The sequence below is a fragment of the Myodes glareolus genome, chromosome 2, assembly GCF_982192425.1.
Source record: "Myodes glareolus chromosome 2, mMyoGla1.1, whole genome shotgun sequence".
Classification (NCBI taxonomy): domain Eukaryota; kingdom Metazoa; phylum Chordata; class Mammalia; order Rodentia; family Cricetidae; genus Myodes; species Myodes glareolus.
Window position 1 is genome coordinate 106,097,188 of NC_142027.1, and position 27,594 is coordinate 106,124,781.

At 54.8% G+C, this 27,594-nt stretch overlaps 1 protein-coding gene across 4 annotated transcripts; it reads left to right on the forward strand.

Annotated features, from left to right (window-relative positions):
* Positions 1-206: 206 nt before the first annotated feature.
* Positions 207-19,849, forward strand: Pdgfa (platelet derived growth factor subunit A). 4 transcript variants are annotated; one of them, XM_085683135.2, is made up of 8 exons: positions 207-340; positions 1,238-1,367; positions 2,694-2,790; positions 7,587-7,691; positions 9,753-9,940; positions 16,862-16,988; positions 17,418-17,486; positions 18,963-19,849. In XM_085683135.2, the coding sequence occupies exons 2-7, from the start codon at positions 1,305-1,307 to the stop codon at positions 17,471-17,473; spliced, it is 636 nt and encodes a 211-aa protein (XP_085539261.2). In that variant the 5' UTR covers positions 207-340; positions 1,238-1,304; the 3' UTR covers positions 17,474-17,486; positions 18,963-19,849. The 4 variants fall into 4 exon arrangements, with proteins under 4 accessions (XP_085539261.2, XP_085539264.2, XP_085539265.2 ...); XM_085683138.2 differs by lacking the exon at positions 17,418-17,486; XM_085683139.2 differs by lacking the exons at positions 207-340; positions 1,238-1,367 and adding an exon at positions 1,689-1,891.
* Positions 19,850-27,594: the final 7,745 nt, after the last annotated feature.

A 27,594-nucleotide genomic window follows, 5' to 3' on the forward strand; every position in this document is an offset into this window, starting at 1 on the left:
GGCGGGGGCCGGGCCGGCTCTCATGCCCTTTTTGGCGCAGCAGCTCTGGGCGCTGCCCTTTACTGCCGCTGGGGCCCGAGAGAGAGGCGAGCCGGAGACGGCCGTGCTTCTGCAGCGGCCTCCTCCCCTCCCCGCCCGGTGCCGCAGGATTGCAGCTGGCACTGAAGGGTGGGCAAGCTCGAGGGAGGGGCGCTCCGGGAGCCCCGGCGCCTGTGGGCTCCGAGCCGCGGGCGCCGAGCTTGGATGCATTTAGCTGCCTGCGTGAGCGCGTGTGTGGTCACTGCAGTGGCGGTGGCGGCCGGGCCCGATCTGGCCCGCGAGACCCCTACGCGCTTCCGAGGTGCGGGTCCCGGGCGGGAATCCGGGGGAGGCGGGGGGCGGGGGAGGGGGAGGGGCGCGGTGGCGGCGCTATAACCCCCTCCCTGTCGCCGGCCGGCTCCACACGCGCGTCCTGCGGAGCCCGCTCAACTCCAGGAGCCCGGCCTGCCTGCGCCTTCCCCTTCTCCACCTCCTCCTCTGGTCTTCCCGCGGCTATTGCGGCGGCGCCAGCGGCGCCAGCTCGGCCCTCTGCCCGCCCTCCGGCCCGTGCGAGCGGCTCAGCGAGGCCCCGGGCGGGTTGGTTGCTGCCAGGCGGCGCGGCCGCGGGAGCTGCCCGGCCCCGGCGGGCGGAGGGCGGAGCGCCGCGCCGTAGCCGAGGGCGCGCCGCGGAGGGGCGCACGCAGGCCGCCGGGCCGCGCTGTGCTGGGCCGCCGCGCCGTGCCCGGCCCGGGGCGGCAGCGGCGAGAGGAAGGCCCGGGGACAGGGTCTCGGGGCTGCCCGTAGCCTTCAGGGAGAAGCGAGGCAGCCGCCGGTACCGGACCGAGAGTCCAGACAGGTGATCGGTGGTGCGGCGGGAGCTGCAATCACGCTCCGTGGTCCCCTCCCGGGGCTGATGGCAGGAAATATGCGGATTTACCGGCCGGGTCGCTCCTAAAGCCAGCGACGGGGAGCGAGCGCGGCGGCGGCCAGCACGGGGAACGCACCAAGGAAGAAGCCCAGCCCCCGCCCTCCGCCCCTTCCGTCCCCACCCCCTACCCGGCGGCCCAGGAGGCTCCCGGCGCGACTCTGTTCCTCCTCCTCCTCGCTGGCTCTGCACTCGCTGCTCGCGCCGGGCGCGCTCCGCAGGCTCCCTGCTCTCCGCGCCACCCTCCTCCGGGCCGCGCTCCCTGAGGGATGGTACTGAATTTCGCCGCCACAGGAGCCCGGCTGGAGAGCCCGCCCCGCGGCCTCGCCTCCCTGCCGAGCTTCCAGCGCCTCGGGACGCGATGAGGACCTGGGCTTGCCTGCTGCTCCTCGGCTGCGGATACCTCGCCCATGCCCTGGCCGAGGTGGGTGCCACCCCCGCGCCTCCGTCCCTTCTTGGCTCCCTCCGCGCACGCCCCCCTCGGCTACCTGTTTCAAGCTCTGCGAAGAGCATTTCGATTTTTGCCAGGGTGGTGTAATTTAAAAAAAAAAATTCCCAACTGGGTTCTATTTTCTGCCATGCCCAAGTGTGTCTGGTGAGTTTCCAGCGCGTTGCGTCGCTCCGCCTTGGGGAGGGACGGGGGGAGCCGCGAGGTGAACCAGTGGGCAGAAACTTCGGGGGTCTGTGGGTGCCTTTCCTGAAGGGGCAGCCTGAACGCAGCGGACAATGCAGTAACGGGGTGCGGGCAGCGGGAAAGGGGGTGTGTGTGAACTGACCATGCCCTGGGAGGGGACTAGGGCGGGCAGTAAGCAGGTAAAGGAGGGTGCGGCTGAAGCCTGGGACTGGGCAGGGTGGGCAGCGCCCAGCTGCAGTCCCCGGTTCCCGGTCCCCAAGCCCAGTCGGGCGCGGGGCTGGAGCAGTCTCCGCCCGCCCAGGGCCTGCTTACAGGTGGCTGAACGAGGCAGATGGGGCCGGGCCAGGCGCCCGCGCCCTCCCACCGCTACCACCACCCCCAGTCCCCGGGAGCTTTGCCGTGATGAATGACTTTCCACAGCCCCTGTCGTGGGAACTTCGTGGTTGAGTCCCCCAGCGACCCTGACTCCCTTTAAAAAACTGGGAGGGAGAGTGGGGGAGGCTGAGCGGTGGGGGTGGTCTGGGCAGGGACCGGAGAGGCGCGAGGTGGATATTTAACCCCTTGCGTTCCCTGCAGCCTCTTTAAGCCCCACTGGATTTGGGCGTCCTAGTCAGCGCTAGGGCCGTGACTGGGCCGGAACCGGGTGGGGCAACAGCGCGCGCGTGCGTGTGGGGGTGCGCGAAGACCCTCTCCCCTACGGGCTCGGCCCAGGATTCCCGGGAGTGAAATTGAACCCTCAGGCTAGATTAAAGTGTTGGGGCTGCTGTGACTCCAGGCATGGATCCGTGACGCATTTCGACGCTCTCTTTCTACATGTGGATTTAGCGATTAAACCAGAAACTCTTCGGGCCCCTAGCTGCCCCCGAACACCCTGGGGAGGGCCAGATCGCGGGTGCTTTTTGTCTGAACATGTCAAGGCGGTGTTGGGGTGGTTTTTTTTTTCTTACCAAGGTCAGACAGACAGGAATGGGGTGGAGGACTTGGGGGGGGGGGTCCCATCTAGCCCCACCCGAGTCTCTGGTTCTAGAGCTTGGCGGGGTTCGGGCGGGGCTGCGTGGCCCCTGAGGCCTGGCTGGAACCCCTGGGCGCCGTCCTGACGGTGTGGTCTGCTTGCAGGAAGCCGAGATACCCCGAGAGCTGATCGAGCGACTGGCTCGAAGTCAGATCCACAGCATCCGGGACCTCCAGCGACTCTTGGAGATAGACTCCGTAGGTAAATCGCGCCCCTGCCCCTGGTTGCGGGAAGGGCGCGGGCGGCGGGGCGGGCAGTCTGCGAGAGGAACCGTACCCAGCGCTCGGCCGGGCCGGGTGCTGCGCAGGAGCGCACCGAAAGGTCAGACTCCACTCGCCGGCCATAAACGCCCAGGCGTATGAGTCAGGCGTTTCTCCTGCAGCCGCCACTTTCTCTCCCAGCGGCAGCCGAGGGTTGCTTCGCTTGTCCGGGGGTTGTTTTTGCATTTAAGGGAAACGCAGCGGGTGTGTCACTGAAAGTTCAGCTTTAGAGTGTGCCGAAAGACCCTGCCAGGTGTGCGGGTCAACGGCCGCCTCTGGCCCTGGAGTGCGAGAGCCCGCCCGGAGGGCGCGCGGCTCTAGCAGGTCTTCCGCCAGGCAAGGGCCCCCGGAGCGTTGAGCAGCTAGTCGGTCCGGGCCTTTTGTAAACTACTCTCCCTGGTGTCTTGATTGTCCGGGGCTGGGTCTCTGTGGTAGCCACGGGAGGCCAATGTTTTTCTCAACATTATCCTGTTAAAAAGGCGCGCTTGGGGCTATTTTGGGGGCTCCCCGCCTCGGGCTAGAGCCAAGTCCCTGTAGAAAACAATTTGTAAATGTAAGATTGGATTAGACTCGGGTCGACAAGTGCTAAAATAGAGGGTCATGAGTGGGGGTGGGAGAGGCACACTGTGCTGGAGAACAAGGTCTCCTCTGCCTTTTGTGACAACCTTTTCAAAAAGAACCCTTGGCCTGGGTATTCTTTTTGACACGCTGGTATAAACTATACCAGCTTAAAAAAAATGACCCGATGAGTTTGTCAGGACTAAAGGGTACTAAAGTGAAGAATTCTGAGTGACGATCTCTCCCGCCCCCACCCCTGCAAACTTTTCAGAAAAGGGGGAGTGGCGAGAGAATTAAGTAAAATCACATGGCCTAACCATTTGGAAATTTGTACCTAATTATGGTGGTGGAGAGGCCTAAACTGTTTTTGTTGCATGCCAGAATCATTTTTTTAACAAGGTGGCCCCGTTTCTGTAGTTTCTTGACCCAGGAAATCCTTGGCCTGATCCTTATCAGGAGTGGCAGGCCTAGGGTTTCCCTTGGAGATCAAGGGTGGGACAGGGGGTTTTGATCTGATCCCTTGGTGTGCAGGTCTGGGTGGAGGACTTGGCTTGGGTCACTGGGGAAATACACCCGTAGTTGTTGCTGGTCCCCAAAGGCTTTGGAGACGGGGTGCACTGCCTTCCTGCCCTGCTTAAACCAGGGCTGGGCCTCCTGCTGGCGGGTTGCAGGGAGAAATGGGCCATTCACTTTTCTGCTGAGACCATTCTTATGCTGTTCTTTACAGCCACGCCTCCCCAACCCCCCACCATGAATGCTTTTAGCTTCTCGGTTCTGTTAGGTTAAGCCAGTGTACCCAATGGGGGGCTGGAGGCTTCTGGGTTGGGGCCTCCTCAGGAGGGTCCAAAGAGAAAAAGCAGTCCTGCCCCTGGATGTTTCAAATTGCTTCTGTAAGAATGGTGTGTGTGTGTGTGTGTGTGTGTGTGTGTGTGTGTGTGTGTGTCCCTGTCCCAGGGGATTTAGGACATCTACCCTCTTCAGTCCACCTGTCAGTCACTAGGGGGGGTCTCTGGGGATCTCCATGGGAAACTTCTGAGAACCAAGTATGGTTTTGGGCTTTGACTTGAAGACTGGAGGAAGAGGACCCTTTGTGACACCAACCCCAAATGGGGTCTCTCTGCAGGTCTTTCCCCCCACTCTGGTGTGGAAACTAACTAGAGTCTAGTCTTTGGCCCGGGGAAAGGAGTGGCTGGTTGGCTCTCCTCCTTCTCATTTGATTCCTTCTGGAAGTGCGCTCTGTGGCTCAGGCTGCAGACATTTGTGGTGATCAGTCAGTTTTAGAGTCAGCTGGAAGGGGTCCTCACTGGGGTGTTTCCAGGGGTGGCCTCTCCAGATGAATTCTTGATGTCCCTCTATCTAGGTTGCAGGCAGCAGAGAAAGGCTTGGGTGTCCCAGGCTCCCCAGTCAACACCTCATCTAAGTGGGTGGAGCTTTGTGATTGGCACATGGCTCCTCTAGTGGGCTGGCGGCATCCCCATTTTCCAGATGGGGAAACCCTGAAGGCATCTCCTCCCAACCTTGCAGTTCCTTAGCTGTGTGGCCCAGCTCCAGAGGTGGCAGGATTCCAATACATTGCCAAGAATGTCCCTGAGCCCAGAGCATTCCATTGCTGAAGTCAAGGAGCTCTTAGTGGCCTTTCAGTGTGGTTGGTGTTTGGGTCCAGAAACTGGCATGCAGCCTTGCTGTGAACTGCAGCTCAGGAGTTCAGGTCGAACATGTGTGTGTGTGTGTGTGTGTGTGTGTGTGTGTGTGTGTGTGTGTGTGTATAACGGGAGCTTTGTTCTCTAGAGCCTCTGGCCAGGTGCCCATGGGTCATTGAGTAACTGATACATAAACATCCCATCCTATAATACTATAATAGCCAGGACAGGGCTATGGGATTCTGTCTGTCCTTCCTCTAGCGGTCAGGGATTGTCAGTGAGACATCTGCATAGGACAAAGGGAGATGACTTGGTTGACCTGAGAGGGGCTTAGCCACTAATTCATGATAGGCTCTGCTGTGTCACACAGGGAAACATCCTCAGGCTCCCAGAGAACTCTGCCTCACATCAAAGATGCCATGGTAGTGGATCCACCGTTAGCTTGTGGCCACTTTGATGCTTGTTTAGTTGTTTGTTTGTTTTTAAAGATAGGGTCTCATATAGCCCAGGTTGCCGTCGGACTCTTACATTGTCAAGGATCCTCTCCTGTCTCCTCTTCCATGGAGATAGGTTTACAGGCATCATCACCACGTTTATTTAATGTAGTGCTGGGGATGGAACCCAGGGCCTCGTGTGTTCTGGACCCTCTTCCTGCTGAGCTGCGTCCCCAGTTGCTTGTTGTTGTTGTTTCAGCTTTTGTTTTCTGAGAAGAGTGGCCTTGAACTTCACACCCTCCTGCTTTGCCGCCACATCTGGCTCCTTCCTTATCTGTCTTGATCTGGGCTTCTGGGAGTAGGAGCTGTAACCAGTCTCTATGGCTGAGTTTCTGTCTGCATTAAGATCAGTCAGGAAACCTTGGGTCAGGGAATTGAGCCTACTGGGCACTGGACCTGGAGGGTCCCAGCTTTCTTTTGGTCTTGGTGTTTGGGGTTTTAAGTTTAGACTTCATTATTTTTCCGAGACTAGATCTTGTCTATCCCAGGCTGGCTTTGGATTTACTTTGTGTCTGGGGATGGCTTTGCACTCTTGATCCTCCTGCATCCACTTCCTGGGGAAGGGGCTTCACCACATGCCTGGCTGATTTGTTCTTGTTCAGTATCTCTGGATTCTAGTGCCCTGGCTTCGGCAGAGTCTGTGACACTTGCTCTGTGCATGTTGAGGCAAGCAAGGCCTCAGAGGACCGCAGCTGGTACCACTGCCCACTCTCCCAGGTCCTGTGAGTGGATGGCCCATTCATCTCTTGTTGGTTTGGCCATGGCAGGATGGTCATCACTAGGTCGTGACTCATCATTGTCACTGTTTTGTGAAGAGATGCTTCTCTGTAACAGTTGGTCGACGGGAAATTTTTACTGCATGAGCAGTTCCGATCTTATTTTGGGTCTTTAGAAAAAAATCCGTGCCTTTGGAACATTGAGTCATTTAGAATAGTTTTTGGGCTCAGATTCATCGTTGACACTCACACCTTAGGCGAGTCTTTGCCTTTCATCTTACACGTGTGGGTAGCAGACATCTCAGAGTAGCGGAGGCTGGCGTGTCTCCTGTTGGTTTGCAGATACTAGGAGGTCCCTCCGTTTGGGCAGAATGTCACTAGACGTTGAGTGTCCCTGGGGAAGAAGTGGCAGGGAAGGGGAACTTTGCTTGGAGTCTGCATGGTACAGTTTGGGAAAGCCAAGTATAGGTTACATTAGGGACTGATCTGTCTACACAGCCTATACTGGAGCTCTGTGTCCTCCTGTCCCCAGGAATTGAAGAATTTGGGGGGTATTATGTCCCACGGGCAAGTTCTCCAGGTTGATCTTAACTGTATTCTCCATTCTGTGGGTAAGGGTAGCCCCGTCTTTGCTGGACACGTGGTGGCCCTCAATGTGTGAACACTCCTTCAAGCCACTGGCTTTTCTCCCACCCCTTCTGTAGGTGGACCTTACACCCCAGGGCCCCGGGACTCTAGCCTCAGGCTTGACTCTGCGCCTCATTTTTTACTCTCCTAGCAGCTGCACCCCTTTGCTGTTTCTCATGGCCTCTGGCCCTCAGAGAAGGCTTATTTCAGGAACAGTGGAGGTTGGCTTGCAGCCCAGTCTGGCGTTTGCTTCCGATGCCCCTTAGAGGTTAGGACACTTCATCAAAGCCTGCTTTACAAGAGGGAGGCCCTGTACACACAACAGCAGGAGAGAGGCCGCCGCCCTTCCCATCTTGGCTTCGGCTGATAGTGGTACTAACTGCTCGAGAACCGGGCCCAGCTGGGTGGCCCTGGGACCTGCTGGTCCCCTTCAGAGGTCACGTCGCAAGGGAGAGTACCTGAATGCCTTCTTGAAAGGACCTCAGGTTTTCACAGAAGAGCTGCAGTTTGGGGACATGCCTGCTGACAAGAGAATAGGGGGTTGGTTGGAGGTGCGCGTTGGAAACCCCATCTGGGAGCAGAGGGTCTGGGGTTGGGGACTGAGCTGTTGTTGGGCTGCTGTAGAAGCCTCACTGTTCGGGTCTCAAGGGTATGGCAGATAGGTGTGGGCACTGGTTACCATCTTCTTCTCTCCAACTCTAGGGGCTGAGGATGCCTTGGAGACAAGCCTGAGAGCCCGTGGGTCCCACACCATTAAGCATGTGCCCGAGAAGCGGCCTGTGCCTATTCGCAGGAAGAGAAGTATTGGTGAGCATGGGAGGGTGTGCAGTAACTGTGAGGGAGACAGGTCCCCACTAGAACTGTGAGTGCTCCTTACTTACTCCGGGACAGGCACAGCCACCTAGCCTTCCTCCACCGAACAAAGGCTTCGCTGGCCTCCTGCCCTCCCCGTGGAAGCCGCCCTCTTTCTCCTCTGTAGAGTGTCTCCTGCCTGCCCTTCTGCAGTCTTGTGCCTGGGCCAAGAGTTTCCAGGAGGGGAACATTATAAATTCCTTAAGTGCCCAGTCTTGTCAGGACCTGTCTGCAAGGAGGCTTCGTTGGAAAACGTGGCCAAGCTTAATTTCCAGTTCCTGATGGGAGCTCCAGCGTGCTCCTGGGCTTCAGCTGCAGAGCTGAGTGTACGCTGCCTGGAGCCCGCTGGACACCTCCTCCCGTGCCCCTTCCTCAATTCACCCTTGTCGCTAGGCTTCCCCCTGGCCCTCAATCCGGGAAAAAAATTAGATTCTCCCAAGACCTGTGCGTTCTCTTCCTGGGGTGGGGTTGCAGCCCTGACCGCTCAGCTGCCTGTGCACCGTTTGCCAGCTACTACTGTGTGAGCCTGAGCAAGTGGATTCCCTCTCTGGGAGATTTAGTTATCAGTAAGATGGTGGATTTTATCGATGCCTCATTGGCTAGCAGAGAACTTTCCTGAGGTGAGGTGAGATGGGAGTTTCCAGCCAGGCCTCAGTCATCCAGCTAGGACTCTAGAACCCCTATTCCCAACTGAGCTGTGTGTGTGTGGGGGGCACACTGATTGCAAAGGACTCAGATGGTGGAGCACTCTATGTAAGATCGGTGGTGAGAGATGTGGAGGGACCGAGCCCAGTCATTCTGTGTCTGGCCCAGTGTTGGGAGGGGGCTCTGTGTTCGAGGGACTCATAATCCAGAAGGACAGTGCAGGAATCTGGGCCCCATCTCTGTTCATTCATGCATTCCTTTCTCGCCCCCAGGGAGTCTGTAAGCACCTGCATAGCTCCTCTGGGGTGTGTTGGCAGCTGTGGGTGTGTCTCCTAGGTATGGTTCACTCCGGCTGGTTAGCTGGCCTGAGTCTCTTCTACCCTGAGGACCCTGGCCCCCCTACTTCTTCCAGCTCTGAGTCTAGGGTTGAGGAACCCTTCAGTGTTGATAGGGCAGCAGGAATTGTCAGTAGATATCCCCCAGAGACTTCCTGGTAACCTCAGCCTCCTCTCACCACATTGGCTAGTCCCAAAGCTAGACACTACCAGGCAGCCATTATATAGTAACCAATGGGGTCTAGGGTTCGGTGGGGTTAATGCAGACTGTTTGCGGAAGAGAAGGGTGTGTCCCCCATGGTCCTGAGGGGATTTCTCCTCTGCCGTGCACACCTGGCAAGCAGATGGCCCCAGACTGGTTGTGTTCACCTGTGTGATTAGTGCAGGGAAGGAAATAGCTGCCTCTTCCTTGGGGGACAAATAAGTGTAGTTTTTCTGGCTTTCATGACCAGGTCCCCAGCTCTGGGCTGTGTGGAGACTGGGGTTGAGTTGCTCCCATTTCTTGGCCTGCAAAAGCAAGGAGAGGGGTACTAGGGATGGAACCAATCAATGCCTAGTGTATGCTAGGTAAGTGCTCTGCCACTGAGTTACACCCCTAGCCCCTTACTGGGGGGATTCTAGGCAGGGGCTCTACCACTGAGCCACACCCCCAGCTCCTCACTTGAAGGGATTCTAGGCAAACATTATGCCACCGAGCCACACTCCTAGCACTTCACGGGTGTTGGCATGGGTGGGCGTGGGGGGAGAGGGTCTAGGCACATGTTATATTGCTGAGTCATTTTCCTAGCCCTCTTCATTTTCGAGACAAGACCTCCCTAAGTTGCCCAGGTTGGCCTTGAACTATGTCTGTTGCTTTGATGTGAGTTTCAGCCCTGTATATTCAGGGGCCTATTGGCAGCCAGCATGTCTTTTTTCATCTGGAAGCCGTCACAGGGATGAGCTTTGCCCAGGTCTAGCCTAGGTGGGCATCTCTGGTTTGGGTCGGGAGATTGGAGGGTCCTAGGTCTCCTGATTCACAGTACTCTTGCCTTTGCAGAGGAAGCCATTCCTGCAGTTTGCAAGACCAGGACGGTCATTTACGAGATACCTCGGAGCCAGGTGGACCCCACATCGGCCAACTTCCTGATCTGGCCCCCGTGTGTGGAGGTGAAGCGCTGCACCGGCTGCTGCAATACCAGCAGCGTCAAGTGCCAGCCCTCAAGGGTCCACCACCGCAGTGTCAAGGTGAGAGCCCTGCCCTGTTGGTCGGCAGCCTTGCAGGATGCTCTTGGCTGGTGTGTGTGGGGGGGGAGCGGGGGGATGGGTGATTTGAAGGGGGGCATATGACTTAAGGTTGTTAGCACGGCTTTCAGCGACCTTCAAGAGTGACTCTGGGACATTCAGTGGTCACAGCGTGCTTCTGTCATTGAGAAGTTGTGGACGAATGTCTCTTTATTCTAGATAGGGTAGTATCTGGATTTGGCTCTGATGACCAACCAAAGAAGGTGGTTCACTCAAGTCTACCTTGCTGAGGAGCTGAGGAGGTTATTTTGACTCATTAATAGGCAGCTGTAGCACAGGAAAGCCTGCCCTGACCTTGGTGATACCTGGAGAAGTCCACGTCCCTAGAGCTTCCTCCCAGAGAGTCGGTCTCCTCTCCTCTCCCCAGTGATTGTTCCTCCTTATGTGCATGTGTGGAGGGGTTGCTTGTGAATCTTGTAAACTTCTGAGCTTGTTTCATTAGCTTCCCCGGGTCTTACTAGCCCCCGCTGGAAAGGAATGTTTTAACTCAGAGGGAACAGCCACGTATCACCATGAGAGGTATCTGAGGCCCCTAGTTGGCATACATGGTCATTATCTGTATGGATGACTGTGGAACTTGATTCTGTTCCCTTTAGAACCTGTGTGTCCCTCTGTGTTCTTGGGGGCTCAGTTTGTTGGCCTCCTTGCAGGATGACGGAGGGTTTCTAGCCCCCAGGGATTTGGTTCTGCTTTGGGCATGGGTCTAAGAACATGGTTGAAGGCCGGTTGTCTATGCTACCAAGGCTGGAGCCCTTTGTGCTCCACCAGTCGGACACTCTCGGACAGCGGCTCTCAACCTTCCTAGCGCTGCGACCTTTCAATACAGTTTCTCATGTTGTGGTGACCCCCCAATCCTAAAACCATTCTGTTGTTATTTCGTAACTGTATTTTGCTACTGTTAGGAATGGTACTGCTGTGGGACCCTGAAGGAGTCACAACCCACAGGCTGAGCATCATTGCTCTAGGCTGCTCTACAGTCTGAAAACTGACTCCACCTGGTTGAGACCCTTTTGCTAAACATGTGACCATTTGGGTGAGCGGACACAAGGGACTCTAGACAGCTGAGGGGTTAGCATACCTCTAAGGATAACATCTGCTTCGGACCCAGCCAGGCTTCTGTAGCCAGGCTACTTTTCTTGTGTGAAGGGTGCCCAGAATTATGCATGAAAAGTTCAGGCTCCATTCTTGTACCCCAGTATATCCATCTCAACTCCCAACCATGCACTGACCCTTGGCCCTGGTGGAAGGGAGGTGCCAGAAGAACATCTTTCTTGGTAAGGACTTGTATTCTGGACCCTATTTGTCACCCACAACCCGGCACCTGCAGTTGAGACTGTCTTTGATGGCTGCTGTTTGGTCTCCTGAGAGTTCCGGGTTTGACTAATGTCATTGCAGGCGTCCTCAGGACTGGACACCCCATCAAAAGCCCTGGGCTTTTCCCAGGTTCCCATGGACTTGTCTGGGGTGCTCTCTGCGTTGGCTATCCACCCTCAGAGGTTGGACAGGATGTTGGCAACCATCAGGGTCGTGCTACCAGGGCTGGCTTAAGCACCCTGGTAGCTCGTGTGACCTGGACCAGCCTCAGCCTTTCCTTGGGCCTCAGGGTTCCCACTGATGCTATATCGAGGAGTCCAGAAAGCTGCCATCTTGTTCTTTGGGTACAGGCGATAGGTTTGATCTAGTATAGTTCTGTCTGTTTATTGATCTGTCTGGCTTCATTCCTTGCCTGCCTGCCATGGTGGCCTTGTGTAGTCTAGACTGGCTTAGCACTGTGTAGCCCAGGCTGGTGTTAACCCTCCCTCAGCCTCCTGACTGGAATCACAAAAGTGAACTATGGCAATGTGAGTTCTGGAATAGCTTTTCCGTGCTGGAGACATGCGTGAAGGCTCTAGTGTGACAGATTGTGGAAGGGTTTTGACTTGGAGGTTTTCATTCTCCGGCCCCTGGGACAAGGACCGTCCATTTCCGCTGGCACGGCTGCCCACTGGGATTGATTGCACCTTCTCTGTGCTTTATGGAACTGTGCCTTTACTCGTTACCCCATGGGGCCTGTTTGCTCAGTAGGATCTTGGTCAGTTGAAAGGGACCAGTCTAATCCTGGTTGTGCTAGGCTTTCCCATACTTCCTCCTAAGCTCCCACCCACATACACCACTGCCACCCACCCAGAGCTGGGAGGGGACATCCGGCCCCAGACACTGCAGGCTCTGGAGTGGGGACAGAAGGTCATTGGAACAGGAGCCCCATTGTGGATGCCAGCTCTGCAGTGTTTGGGGTGGAGGCTGGTGATGACCTGGATGGAGGGAGATGGGCCCAAAAGTCCCAGACTCAAAGTCAGCAGGGTGGGGCTGATGATGAGACTCATAGCAACCATATCTACCCTGTATGATATGCACCATCAACCCTGGTTCTGGTGTGTGTGTGTGTGTGTGGGGGTGGGTGTGTGTGGGTGTGTGTCTGTATATGTCCTTTCTTGTGGTTTTGTGTGTTAAACCCAGGACTTCTCATTATAGGTAAACATTTATCACTGAGCCACACCCCAGCCCCTCACTGGGGGATTCTAGGCAGGGGCTCTACCACTGAGCCACACCCCAGCCCCTCACTGGGGGAATCCTAGGCAGGGGCTCTACCACTGAGCCACACCCCAGCCCCTCACTGGGGGATTCTAGGCAGGTGCTCTACCACTGAACCACACCCCAGCCCCTCACTGGGGGATTCTAGGCAGGTGCTCTACCACTGAGCCACACCCCAGCCCCTCACTGGGAATTCTAGGCAGGTGCTCTACCACTGAACCACACCCCAGCCCCTCACTGGGAATTCTAGGCAGGTGCTCTACCACTGAACCACACCCCAGCCCCTCACTGGGGATTCTAGGCAGGTGCTCTACTGCTGAGCCACACCCCAGCCCCTCACTGAGGGATTCTAGGCAGGTGCTCTACCACTGAACCACACCCAAGCCCCTCACTGGGGATTCTAGGCAGGTGCTCTACCGCTGAGCCATGCCCCCAGCTCTCTGTAGTTTTTATTGTGAGAGAGGGTCTAAGTTAAGGTACTCAGGCTGGCTTCAAACTCTCTCTGTAGCCTAGGCAGGCCTTGAACTCCTACTTCAGTCTCCCAAGTGCTAACTGGGATGACATCTGAACAGCCTGGGACCTCACCCATTTGGCCTCCTGTTGTTCTCATCGTGTGCTACCCGAGCCCAGGAGCTAGCAGTGTTCTCCAGACCTTGCTGTGAAGGCTGGAGAAGGATGCTCTGTGGGTCTGCACAGTGGAGCACAGGCCGGGCTTGTGGAGCAGCTACCTGTGGTGTTTGGACTGAACAGAGGTGAGGCCTCTCCTGTCTGCATTGCATGGGACTGCCAACGGGTCAGGGGGTAGGGCTGCCAAGGGTTCAGGTCGTCACCTCTGAGCCATTGTTTGACCTGGCTTCTGGGCTGTATAGGGAGGTTCGTTACTCAGTCTTGTGCTCAGGGCTCTGCTGGGTCAGACTTCAGGCTTTGTTGTGTCCCCAGCTTGGCTAGAGTCTGGAACTGTGTTCTAGGGAAAGTCCCAGCTGGGCTCTATTGGGCAGCTCGTGCAAAGATTTCAGAGAAGGTGGTCAGACTGGCTTTCGTTCTGAAGGGGCTTAGGATCTGAGGAGGCTGGGCCAGCATGGAAGCTGTGTGTGTGTGTGTGTGTGTGTGTGTGTGTGTGTGTGTGTGTATCTGGGGTCTCTTCCTATCAACTGCTATGTATGGGGTCCTCAGCTGGATGGGACAGGGGTACCCCTGCCTTTGAGGCCTGGCACCAGCTTCCCTCTTCTTTGGATGTCCATGGGACACTTGGGGGACCAGAGTGCAACACCCTCTTGGTCAAGTTAGAGGACTGGCCTGGGAAGATCCCTGGTCTCTGGGATTGTGTGGCCTCAGGACCTCACTCCTTTTAAGTCCAGGCTATTAGTGAGAACTGAGGGACCTGGGCCAGTTGTCCGCCAGTCTGCACTCAGGTTTCCCATCTGTTAAAACAGGCTGTAATAGGGTTCGTGCAGCTCGCCTGCAGGAGGGCCTGTGCTCTGTGTCTCAGCTCAAAGCCAATACTGTCCTGAGGCTTGGGAGCAGTCAGGACAAGCCCTCCTTGGGGAGGGTGGCAGTGAGCAGACAGAGGCCTGGCTAGGTGACCATCTGGGTTGAACTTGAGGGAGCTAGGGATTGCTTGTGGAGCAAGTGGCCCTCCTGGGGCTTTGCCATCTCCTTCTATGCTTTCACGGAGGCAGCTTTGAGAATTTAGTATTCGTAGCATGTTCTTCATGGGGGAAAATGTAGCCGTTTCCTGGCCAGACAGAGGTGGCAGAGAGGCTGGAATCCTTGCATTCCCAAGGCAGGTGCTCCCATAAACCACTGTTTGTTTTTGTCTGGTAAACATGGGCCTGTCTGGGAGAAAGGGGGCTCCCCAGCTGGGGCGGCTCATCATTTGCCCCTTATGCAGGGGACCCGTAGGTTCAGAGGGGAAGGCTGGACCTGCCCTGCAGCCAGGGTCTAGGTCAGGCCTAGGCTTAACTGGGCAGTCTTGAGGTTTGCTGGATTTCCAAGGACTGTGAACATCTTTCAGGTTGGGGACGGTGGCAGGGGTACTTAAGGGCACCTCCGCCGCCTACAGCTCCTCTAGGGACTGGCTAATCTGGCTGATGTTTTCTCCTTTGGGAGAACTCCCTCCTTCCCAACCCCACCCCAGGGCCCTTCACGGGAGGGACAGGGGTTATCCTTCTGTTCCCTGGGGTGGAGTGTAAGACCACATTTCCGAGCTTTGGGACTGGGGTTTGCGGTGCCTCTGGGGACATGCCGACTTCCTGAGCAGGGCTCGGAGGCTTGTTTTAGTAAGAAGCCTTGTATGAATACTGACTTCTGTTGAAACTGGCTCCTGTAGGGTGGCCCTGTCCCCCATCTCTAAGTGAGTCTTTAATGTTGTATCTGTGTTTAATGCATTGTCTTGCTCTGTAGCCAGGCTGGCCTGGATCTCAGTGTATAGCTCAGACTGGACTTGAACTTGAAGCAATCCTCTTACCTCAGCCTACTGAGCGCTGGGGTCCAGGCCTGCTGCACCGTACCATATACTTGACTTCTGAGTGCCTTTGCAGAGGTGACCTTGCTCTTGAGAGCTACCTGGGTGGGTGTGAGCACTGCCCCATTTCACAGGTATCCGGACAGCATAACCCGATTACACCTCAGATGCCCCTGCCCTCACTGTCCCTAGTTGCTGTCCCTCCCACCTTGACGCAGCGAAACCTCCTGGGCTGGCCCTTGGCCCCTGACCCCTGGCCCCACGCCCTACATGCTGAGCTCATACTTGGCAGACTACATTCACACCTGAGGCACCCACACTACTTCACACGCCCGCCGGGTACCTGGCACCCTTTGCACCCACGTTAACCATTAATGTAGCCAAGGTGGTAGCCACAGCAGAGTCTGGTCCCCGGTGCCCTGAAGCAGCTGTTTGCCCTGGATGCCTGGTTCTCTTGGTTCCTGAGTGTCAGTGCCCAGGAGAGCAGTGAAAAATGTTCCCCTACCCACACTCTCTCAGTCACTCTGCATGGGCCAGGCATTGTTCCCACCATTGACCGCCCAAGAAGCTGCCACCTCTACAGGTGTTGTAGGCCAACCGGGGTGGGTTCATCACTATTACAGCCTCAGTTTCCCCAGGGTATGGTGGGATGTGAGGGATGTGGACGCAAATTTGGCACTGGTTGTGTGCAAAGCTGAGAGGATGACATGCGTTCTAGGCGGTGCTGAGGTCGAGACAAGCCGCCAATCACGCTCTCTGGGTCACCTCAGGAGAGGGCTTACTGTGCCTGAGTTTTTTTTTCTATCCATGGAGGTGACAATCCTTCCTCCTCACTGGTTGGCCAGGAGGGTTAAATGAGAGCTGGTGTCTGAGCTCTGAGGGAGGTGACCCGGAGCATTCCCTAGTGTGACCTCATGCTGGACTAGAGCAGGGTGTATGGCCCAGGCTGCCTCCTGATGCAGCTCCTGACGGACCGGGTGCGCTAACTGCTGTATGAGCGTGATGCGGGAGTGTGGAGTTGCATTCCTGTGTTGAGAGCTATGTGCACCTTGCACATCTGTGTGTGTTTATGGGGGGCAGGACACACACATGTCACAGAGCATATGACAGTCTGTTGCCCTGAGAATAGCAGGCTGTCCTGGTCAGCCTCTGGCCGGGACCAGGGCAGATTTGCTGGGGATTCTAGAGTCCATGGTACCTGCTGTGTTGGTGTGTCTCCCGCGACCCTGAGTTGAGAGGGAAATAGCTCTCTGAGTGAGGTCCCTCCCTCAGCAAGCTTTGTAGCCATGCTGTTGTCCCTAGCTGAGGCTCCGTTTTCTTCACTAACAACACAGATGCCAGAGCAGTACTGTGCTCGGCCGTCCTGTGCCCAGTTCACCCTTTCTTTGCTGGTGCCCTTCAGATCTTTTGGGCACTTACGAGTCTCATGTAGTCCAGGCCTGTCTCAGCCCTCTATGTTGTCAAAAATGACCTTAAGTTCCTGATCCTCCTGATCCATCCTCAGTCCTGGGATTACAGGCTTGTGCCACCACGTTCATTCAGTTTATAATGGTGCCGGGGGTGGAGATTGGTGTTTTGCTAGGCAAGGACCTGCTAACTGAACTGCATCCCTTGCTGTGTAGCCCAGACTGGCCTTGAACTTCTGAGCTCCAGAGTGCTGGGATGGCAGCTGTAGGTCTGGCATCATCAGGGTTTATTTTGAATGGAAACAGGCCTGAGTAAAGGGAAGATGCCCTGGGGAGGTTCGAAATCTGAGTCCCAGTTTGGGTTGAGCCGGGCAGGTCCCCCTCGGGCACATGGTGTTGACACTGGCTTTGTTCCCTTGGCAGGTGGCCAAAGTGGAGTATGTCAGGAAGAAGCCAAAATTGAAAGAGGTCCAGGTGAGGTTAGAGGAACACCTGGAGTGTGCGTGCGCGACCTCCAACCTGAACCCAGACCACCGGGAGGAGGAGACGGGTGAGTGGCCGGCTCTGTTTATTTGCTGCGTGTGGGTCCTGCGGGATACGAGGTGTAGCAAGTCAGTCACAGAATGACAGGAAAGTTGCTTCCACTGAGTGAGGCGGCAGGTCTGGATTTCCCAGCTGTCCGGACTGGCTTGCGGGGCTAGAGTCAGGTAAGCAGGGTGTCACATCCAGGTGGGACTGTAGACACTGGTTTCAGACTGCGCCCTGCTGCCCAGGGTCTTGACCTTCATCCTGCCCAGCATACCTGTCCCTTGCCAGCGTTCAGCCGGTCCAGGTGCAGAGAAAGACCCGGAAGTGTCTGTGCACCAGGGTGGATTGGGCCTTCTTTCTGCAAGATAAACACCCTCTAGTATTTATTGCTGTGGCTTCCCACCCCAAGCCCTCAGGAGGCCACTCACCTTCCCTGCCCTTTCCTTGACAGGAAGGCGTAGGGAATCAGGTAAAAAGCGGAAAAGAAAAAGGTTAAAACCCACCTAAGGCGGCCAACCAGGTAGGCCCTGCCCGCCGGGTGCGCTGGGGGACTCCCTCGCAGGGCTGGGACACAATCACACCAGCGAATCAGCTTCCATGGGCCCTGATTGGCTCAAGGCTCTGTGTGCTTCTGGGGCTGCTGGACCGGGTCTCCTCTCAGCTACAGCTTTGCCCTTCTCTTGGTCATTGATCAGGCACCCGAGTGCCCCGTGGCGGGAAGGGTGGGGGGGCTCTGGTTCTGCTGGAGTTCCTGGGGAGAAGCTGCTCACTGCACTGATAGATGAAAGGCCAGAGGCTTTTCCAGGCGACAGGTGAGGCTTGTTAGAGGCTGTGTGGCTCTGAAGCGTTTTAAGTGGACAGGGCAGTTGGCCTTGTGACCGATAGCAGCATGGGAAAAGGCGGTAGACGTCCATCTGCATGAGACCAGGAGGAGAAACCTGAACAGCTGTCACTGGTGGTCCTTTCTGTTTGGTCCTGTAGATTCTGTCTTCAAAAAGACTGTCAGATCTACGGTGGTTGCCAACACTCTCGTATTCCAAGCTGGAAGAGTCGGGTTAGGTAACGCAGGGCTGTAGAGCCTCTTAGGAATGCTTGTTCCAAACCCACCCTGTGACGGCAGTTTTTCCCCGGAAGTGTAGGGAATGTAGGTGAGGCATGTCATTTCCCAGGCCTGTCCTGAGTGTCAGCTTGTCTGGCCCAGAGTACTGGAGCCTGTCTGGCTGAGCCCTTCCTCCTGGCACATGGGACTTAGGGGCATCCAAGACAAACAGTTATTCTGGGCAAGAGAGTCCTCAGAGATAGGGTGTCTGAGAGCCCTGGCTCCCATAGGAGTGTGGCCGGGGATGCCTGCTTTGGGTATGTGTCTCCTTGAGCAAGTCCTTGGGCTTGTTCCATGTGGCTCTGATGGGCCTGCTGCTGACAGAGACCCTCTCTGAGTAAGAGGCAGGTGTTCCCGTGACTGCCTGTGTCCTGCTGGCTACCGTCTTTAGGCTGTGAGTGGAGGCTTTGTTGGTTCCTTTTGGATCTGGAGGGTCTACCCTTGTAATAGCTAGTGTTTGTTCACCAGCACCATAAGACAGCTGCACACACACACACACACACACACACACACACACACACACACACACACCATAGGTCTGCCTCGTCACAGAGACCCACACACTGTGTGGCTGGTGGTATCTGTTTTCTCAGTCGCTTCAAGGCCCAAAATGTCTGCTAGACCTTCAGCGAGCACAAGCCTTAGACTGGAAGAAAGAAAGAGGGGAAAGGACAAAAATAAACTTTCTGTGCCTCAGTTTCTCCATCTGTGCAATGGGAGCATGGGTACTGCTATGAAATGCAACCAGCCTAGTCCCAATTCTTAACTGTGGAAAATTTGATTTTTTTTTTAATTACATATCAAGTTTATGTCTTAAGAAGTAAGTTGTGTGGAGCCAAGTAGCCCTGGTATTTTCTATCTTTGGTTATAGCCTCCACTCTTTCTCTCTTCCCACAGATGTGAGGTGAGATGAGCCGGCCGCCCTCTCCCGGGACACGGATGTACGTGGCGTGTGACATTCCTGAACATACTATGTATGGTGCTTCATTGCCAATGTGCGTGCGGTCTTTGTTCTCCTCCGTGAAAAACTGTGTCTGAGGACAAAGAGACAGTGTCCGTTTGTTCAGTGTGACATCAAAGCAAGTACTGTAGCACTCGGAGAGGCAGCGAGAAAGCTTCCTTGTCACAGAGAGCGAAAACAAAACCACAAAAAAAAATCAAAAAAAATTAAAAAAAAAATAAAACCACAAAAAAAAAACCCACAAAAAACAAAAACCCAACAACAACAACAACAAACCCACCACAAGAAACAAAAAGACTGCGGTGGGCAACAGAAGGGCGGTCCTGCAGGACTGATCCTTGAGGGGTAGCCGATGTTGGCCACTGCCCTGAATTCTGCCTGTGGGCACAGGTGCTTTTCGCTGAGGACGCCCGGAGCCTGCCTGGGATGCTGCCCGCTGGTTCCACTAGGCAAGGAAGCTGAACAGCTGGGAGATGCCCACGGGCCTGGAAGCTGCCACCTCGCTTGAGTCTGCCTAGGACTTTCCAGACGGCCTTACGTGGAATTTCTTTTTCCTTTCCTTTGCTTTCTTTCTCTCTTTCTTTTTTTTTTTTTACACCATAAAGTGATCAAGCTTTTTCTTTTTAATTCTCTGCCTAGCTTTTTTTCTTTCTTTCTTTCTTTCTTTCTTTTTCTTCTTCTTTTTTTTTAAACCTCTTGGATGACATTTTTGTCGATAACACGCACGAGGCTGCTGTAAGTTGGGACAGCGAGACGGTTATTTTTTCCTAGCCAAACTAATGAGGTGTATTAAAATAAACATGGTATACCTACCTATACATCATTTCTGATGCGCCTTTGGCTTCCTGTGTTCCTCAGCCCCTTTAGTGTCAACTTGTAGCTTAAGTCATATGAGAGGACTACGTGGGAGTCATTCAGTGGCTGCCCCTGCCCCCAGCCCCCTGTGTGGTTACCCCCATTGCTAAATGCTTTCCATGGCCGTGCGAAGATGTGACTGATATTAATTTTGGGTAAGCTGTTGGGCTTCACTGTTAAACAGAATTGTGTGTTTGTGGTCTCCTTGTTTTGTTTTGTTTTTGTAAAGGTGAACTTTGTATTTTTAATATTATCAGTTTATATACCTGAGAGCCTGCTATATATATATTTTTATTTTGAACTAAAAGGAGAAAAAAATCAACAAACTTCATGCACACCAGAGGCATTCTGTGGTCCTGTTTTTCTAGTTGCTGGTTTCTAGAGTCTCTCCATCTCCCACTCTGGCCGGGCACGTGGTTGATTTGGGAATATGAAAACTTGGGGATTAGAGAGAATCAGGGCTGGAGAAATGACAGGCTATCTGCCCTGGGCTCCTGAATGGAATGGGAACAGACCAGAGGGGGCTGTCCTGCCTGCGAGTTTGAGGACAACACCTATGGAGTCAGATGCCAGTGTTAGCCAGCAGTGTGCCGAAGTGGCTGCCAGTTGGTGGATAGGTCAACATGGGCCTGAAGCTTGTGGCTCCGTGGCCATCATAGGTCTCCCTGTTCCCCGTGGGCTGTGACTCCGTGGCCATCAGAGGCCCCTGTTTCCTGTGGGCCGTGGCTCCGTGACCATCAGAGGTCTCCCTGCTCCCCGTGGGCTGTGGCTCCGTGGCCATCAGAGGTTCCTGTTGCCCATGGGCTGTTGTGCGTTCTCATGAGACACATCTAGAAGGAGTATAGCAGTTCACCCTTGCTGTGCTGTGCTTGAACACTGTCCAGGTGGACAGCATGGCTCAGGCTAGAGGGTTGTGCCACGCACCAGGGCTTTCGCCCTCTAGGCTGCTCTGTGTGAAGCCACTTGGTTCAGTATTAACGGCCCTTAAATCAGGGGAGTCAGAGGCCTGGTGCTCATGGGAAATTCCTCAGGCTGGGAGGCCTGGGAGCCCTGTGGGCCTGTTTCATGGTGTCTACTCAATCCTACTTGGATCCAAGCCCTTTCCCCCACCCGCCACCCCACCACCACCCCACAAGTGAGCTGCCTTGGTGGGTGAATGGCCTGCTGGGTGCTCCACAGACTTTGCTGCATGGTGGAGCAGTTCTGCCGTCTCTTGCCTTTCCCTGAGCCTCACCTGTATAGGGAACTATTCGAGCTATCCTAGGAGTCCCTTGGCGCTTAGTTTTCCTGCTGTTAACTTGTTTCAACTGGTTGCTGTGATAGTTCCTGTGACCTTGATAACTGACTTTGATGGTTCTTCCTGTGACCTTAGGATTTCCTCCTGTGATGCCTGCTTCCTGTGAACTCAGTGATTAAACTTTCCTCTGTTAGAGTGATGTTTCCCTGTGACCTTGAGAAGTCCATGACTTTGAGGTCTCGTGACCTTGAGGGGTTTCCCCAGGACTATGACCTTGAGCTTTGTGCCGTGTTCCTGGGATTTCCTGAGAATTCTTTTTCACCTGGAGCCTTTCTCCTGACTCCCAGCCTTCAGCGTTCTTCCTCTGACTTAGAAGTTTCCTCTTGTGGCCTTGAGGTTTCTTCCAGCTCAGTGACCTTGAACGGTCCTCCCTATGCCTGTGACCTTGGCATTTTCTCCTGTGACTTTTCCCCCTGTGTTGTGTGATCTTCTTCTTTTATTTTTTTTACAGAGTTGTGACCTTGATTCTACTGTGACCTTGAGGTTTTCTGTGAACTTATGACCTTGAATTTTGGGTCATGACCTTTTGGGTTTCCTCCTGTGCCCCCTCTCTGCCCCTGCTGTGTATCTTAAAGCAGAGTCATGGATGGATCTGATGCTTCAGATGGGTTCTGGTGTCCTCAGTGTCTTTGGGGTGTGTCACATCTGTCCCCATCATCTGGCACAGCTCTTCTATACTTGCTTGGAGGCCCCACTTTTCCTTGTTCCCGAAGCTGGGTTTGTGCGAGCTGTTTTTCCCTTGCTGGAGTCCTCTGTCTTGGCCTCTTTCCCCTGGTCCCCTGGTCTGTGGGTGGGCTGGCCTGTGCTGACACAGGTAGCTGCCTTCAGCTGACCAGACCCAGCACTTCCAGAAACAGGGGCAACTGGACCACTTGATGAGCTCTCTAGAGCGGTCCCATAGTCAAGACCTGGTATGGGCGCCAAGGATACCCAGCCACTCTTGACCTTAACTTCAGGTTTCCCTGGGATTTCTGGCCCTGGTTGAGATTCTCTCTGATTTTAGGATGGGGGTTACTTCCTCAACATACGCTGAACCCTTTAGGAGAGATGCACATGGACATCATGAGGACACAATTTTAGGGGAGCAGAGGGGACTGGGTTGAGGCTGGCTTGTCAGGAGCCTCTAGTCTCCCTGGTCCCAGGAAAATAAAGCTGTGACACACCCCATGTCAAGCTGTGACTCTGGCTGAACCTAGGCTCATGGGCTCTTTACTGAAGCTACGTGGTCCAAAGAGACTCATCGCTGAATCCCCCCAGGAGCCACAGTCCCCAGAAGAGCACACTGTACAACCTCAGAGCGGAAGGACGGCTTTGACTCTAGCCTGGAGGCCAACGGAACCCAGTGGGAGACATTTAGGGCTGCTGCTTACAATCCTGCACAACTGAGAGGCTGTCGTGCAATGTCCCTGGAGTTGCCCCAAGGGTTACTTTCTTCCCCCCCGGAAGGTTGGTGTCCCTTAGGACACCAGGGTCCAGTGAGGCCAGGTCAGATGGTGGAAGGATATTCACCCCTGCGAGGTGAGACGGCGAGGGTTGAGGGGCTCAGGATGCTGGAGATGGGATTTGAGCACGGTCGCTTTGGGTGCATGGTGCCCCAAGGTCTGGGGACTTGGGGCTGCAGCCAGCTTTAGCGGTGTGCAGTCTGAGTTGCGGGTGTGCCTCCCATCAGGCTGCTATTGCTGGGACACAACAATCGTGGCCAGAAGTGACCTGGGGAGGGAAGGATTTCTTTCAGTTTAGAGTTGTGGCCCATCAGCCTGAGACGTCAAGGCAGGATCTGATGCAGGGGCCGTGGAGGAATGCTGCTTCCAGGCCCAGGGATAGCATCCACTCCGTGGGATGGGCTTACCCACAGCAGTTATCAATCAAGATAATGTACCACAGGCCTATGTGATGGGGGCATTTTCTAAACAGGTTTCCTCTTCTAAAACGACTAGCCAAAAATCCGCCAACACAAGGCAAGATGCTCTATAGCGGCACTTAGGGCTTGGCGTAAACCTAGAAGCAGAGTCCCAGGTGCAGTGCCTGGTGCTGGATGCTCTCTTATAAGACAGCCAGAATCTTCCCTTCCACAGGATGCTCCCCTCCCCCGCCTTCCAGAGAACTCTATGAAGTGGGTCTCCACAGTAGGTTTCAGCGTCCAATCTGTGTGTCTAACTAGCAGCCCATGTTGTGGTATTTTGTTTTTGGCTTCAATAATGAAGTTTAAAATAGTTTCATTCTTTTAAAAAAGAATGTGGACTTCGATCAAAATCCAGGTAGTGCAGGATGTGGGCAGGCTTCAGTAGGCTGTAGGCGTGGCCAGCCTTTTGGGCCCGCCGTGTGCATGGCTGACCATGACCTAGGGCTAGGGTTGGGGCTTTTCGTACAACAGGCCAGCATCCTAGAGAGTGAGAAGGAGGTGGTCCCTTCAAATACTAGTGTGATGCTGAAAGGAGCCCACATGGGACCCAGGTGCACGAAGAGTTAAGTCCCCATCAGGAGCATCCCCTGTCCCTGTAATCATAAATGATGGTGCCTTCAAGATGGCTGCCAAGCCCTCATGAGCCTGTGGGAAGATCCTTGAGAGGAAATACAGGTGACAGCCACACCAGGTGTACCGTTACACCCTCCTCCCCTGGCTGTTCAAGACCCACATGGACCCGTTCTAGGCTCCTGTGCCTGGCACCATGGCCACTCTAGGTTCAGGGTAGCTATGTGGGCTGTAGAGTCCTGAAGGAAATGTAACCATGCTGGGAGTTGAACGGGGATGGGGGGGAGGGAGATGCTATCAGGCAGAATAAGAAAGAGCTACTACGCTACTACATTGACGACTGCTGTCCTGGGCTAGGGCTGCCTCTGTGTTCCCCACCCCCAGCCTCCCTTTGGCTTTTTGGTACCCCACAGTCCTGGACCTCTCAATCAGACAGACATCCCCATGCATGTTCATCCCACCCGGCTCCAGGCTACCTGCTTTCATGCCTTTCTCTGTGGACACCCATGATGCTTTGAAGATGGGTCACACCTGAAGACAGTCAGCCTCTGGAGAGATGGGGGTGACTGTGTCTCTACATAGGGGTGCACACCTTGGTACCCGCCTGTTTCCCTAATCTTTCCCAGTTTCCACAAAAGGCAAAGAGAAAGTAGGTCACCTGCAGGCCCCAACTTCCTACCTATCATCTAGAAGTCTCTAGATAGTTTTTGCTAGCCCAGAGGCAGCTGGACATAGCACCCCAGTGCTGATATCTGCTTCTCACCTACTGAGTCCCGGGGCCCTCTGAACATCCCAGCTGCCGCATAGGACTGCTCTAAGGGTGTTGGGAAAGGTCATGGGGAAGAATCACAAGGGTCCCTGTTCAGAGATGGGGGGCTCCTTACTGGGCTCCTGGGGTGCATTGGCCCCAAAAGCAGAGGGAGAAGGATGAGTAAGCGGCTCTCACTGGGGGAAGATCCCAGCAAGGGGAAAGAGGGTCAGCCTGGGGAAACTGAGTCAACTTCTGAGACGCCTCAGAACTGTCCACTCAAGGGCAAAGGTTGTATTTATGTCTCATTTAGTATGCAGGCTTTGGTGAATTCAACCCTGTGGTGTCCCCAAGTTGCCAGTCCCAGCTGAGGCTGCAGAGTCAGGAAGCTGGGGAAACCCAGTGGGTATCTCTGTGACTTCCTGACTGTGGCAGGGTTGAGTGGGGAAAGTCCTCTGGGGCCCAGGAGCTATCCTGAAGATGACTAACATCCCCTGGAGTGTTTGTAGCTGCACGAGCCTTCACATCACACTGCTCACCTGGCTGCCCCTTTCTTGAGGACTCTAGCCCGCCCACCTGTCCTTCCTCTGCAGAGCAGCCAGATCTCAGGCCATGCCTCGAATGGCCACACCCACCCCCTTCACGTCCCCGCCCACCTCAGCCCCACTGAGGACATTGTCATTATCTGTGTCCCACTGAGGATCAGGCAAGAGAGCTCTGTGTAACCTTGAGCTGGCTTATTGTGACCTCAGGTGATATCACTGCGACCCGACCTTGAATAAACTCTCCTTTTTAACCTGAGGACACCCTATTGTGACTTTCAGTAACCCGACTGTGACCTTAGGTGACATTGTAACTTTGGATGGTTTCATTGTGACCATTGGTGATGTAACTTTGGGTAGCTCCGTTGTTTGATCCTGGCCACCAATCTGTGACCTGGAGTGACATCACTGGGAGCTTGTATGAACTCACCTTCACCCTTGGGTGACCATGCTGTGACCTGGGTTGGTTGGTCTGCTGGGGTTAACATGCAGGATTTGGTCCAGAAAGGATGCTGGGCAGCAGGTTGGTGGGTCCCCACCATGAGGGAGCCTAGGGAGGCTGGAGAGGGCCTTGCTCTGGCTCCTGTGCACCGTACATTTCCTGTAGGACAGACTTGGGATAGTCAACCTTCAGATAGAGGCTTCTGGAAGTTTCTTCACACAGGATCCCTTAGAGTCCTCCCCGCCCCCCCCCCGTTGTGTATTAGCACTGGGGCTTTTGGGGGGAAGGGCTGGGATTCCCCCAGCATCTCTGAATAGATTCTGGCCCTAAGAGCCAAGTATACCCAGAGCCAGGTTCTTATTCCCTGGGCGTGGCCTTTAGCATTCTTTACAACTCTGATTGGCCCTGGATGGGAGCCAGGGCCAGCTTGGCCTGGGAGGTGGCCATAATATGCAAGAAGCCTGCCACCTGCCCCCCACCCCCGGTTGCCTGAGTCTGCCCTCTCCCTGCAGGCACTCAGACGAAGAAAATCATAAGAGTTCTACAGAATAAAACAGCCACTGTTTCCAGTCAGGCCTTTGAGTCGCCAAAAAATGTGGAGTATTCATGATTTGGCCCCTAGCCTGCAACGCTCCTTGGAGGGATGACCAGAGAGCTGCCCTGCCACGCACTGGGCATCTGTCTCCGCAGTGTTTGTGGCTGAAGGCCCCCGCCTCTACTGGGGTGACAGGAATGTCCCCACACCCCTTCTGGCTCCTGAGCCCGGGCAGGCGCTCAAAGTCCCTGTTTTAGGACTGCGCTACCCAGAAGGCTGTATTAGGGTGTATAAGGAGGGCACAGACACAAACCTTCTTCACGTAACGCCAACCTCCTCCGGGGCAGTCCCAGGCAGGGCAGCCACTCTGCCGTCCCCTCAGGCCCCAGTTTGGAGTGGGCTGTGACAACTTTTTGCTGGCAGCGGTCAGTGGCACTCCGGCTTGTCTGAAGTTTCCTCTGTAGCCTCTGGTTCTGAGCCTTATTGTTTTCGCCTAGGCCTTCAGATCCCCTGACACTGTGGGTGCCTGGAGATGGGCAAGCCGCCCACACACAGCTGGCTACATCCAGCCAGGGGTTTGAAGTCGTGCTTGGTTCCCAGAACCTGGAACTTTCTGCAGAAAAAAAAAAAATAACCACTGCAGACTTGCTGGGATTTGAGCTCAGGCAGGGCCATCTGGGGAAGAAAGCACCGTTACTTAGACACCCTGTGACTGTAATATGACTCAGGAGCCGCTCTCACCTTTTGTTAAGTCAGGCCAGGCCAGAAGAGCTCCCAGGTCTTCTGGACCTCCACAGCCCAATTCGGGGGCTGCTCAGAGGCTACCACCCCTTCCAGCAGTAGCAAGAACCATTCAGATAGTAGTACTGTCCCATAATGCCCAGGGCTAAAGGATGGAGAAGCCATACACTGGACTCGGCAAAGAGCTTAAGCAAATGGTGGTTGAGTTCCTCAAGAAGTTCATCTACCATTCACCATCTTCTCAGCGATCTGCTTACTCACTAACCGGTTACCCACCCACCATTCACCCACCTGTCCTTCTACCTATCCATCTTTATACCATCTACCCATCCACCGACCTACCTACTTATCCATTTTCTATACCTGACATCCATCAGCTATCCATAAATCTACTCACTCGCCCATCTTTCTTCTGTCCATCCATCTACCACCCACCTTCTCGTCGGCCTACTATCCATCCACCCATCCCTCAGTCTACCACCCGTCTACTCATCTATCCATCATTTACCCAACTGTTCTTTACCAATCCGCTCTCTGCTCATCTACCACTCATCTATCTAACTGCCTATTTATCCGCCTCTCTAGCTATTCACCCATTAACCTCCTATCCATCCAATCAACGCATCATCTATCCACCAACCTCCAAACCATTCACCCACACACCCTCCGCTCTACCAGCCATCCACTAACCACCCATTTATACTTATCCATGCACCCACTCACCATCCACCATACCTTAGTGCTTTTTAATGCCATTCCATTATGGCTGAAGAACATAATTGCATGAGTTTGATTCTTTTAAACATATTGAGACTTGTTTTATGGCTTAGCATGAGAAATATTCCATGAGTTCTTGAGAAAAGGTGTATTTTTTGTTGAGGTTCTACTGGAACACACAGATACACACATGCACGTGCATACACACACACACACAC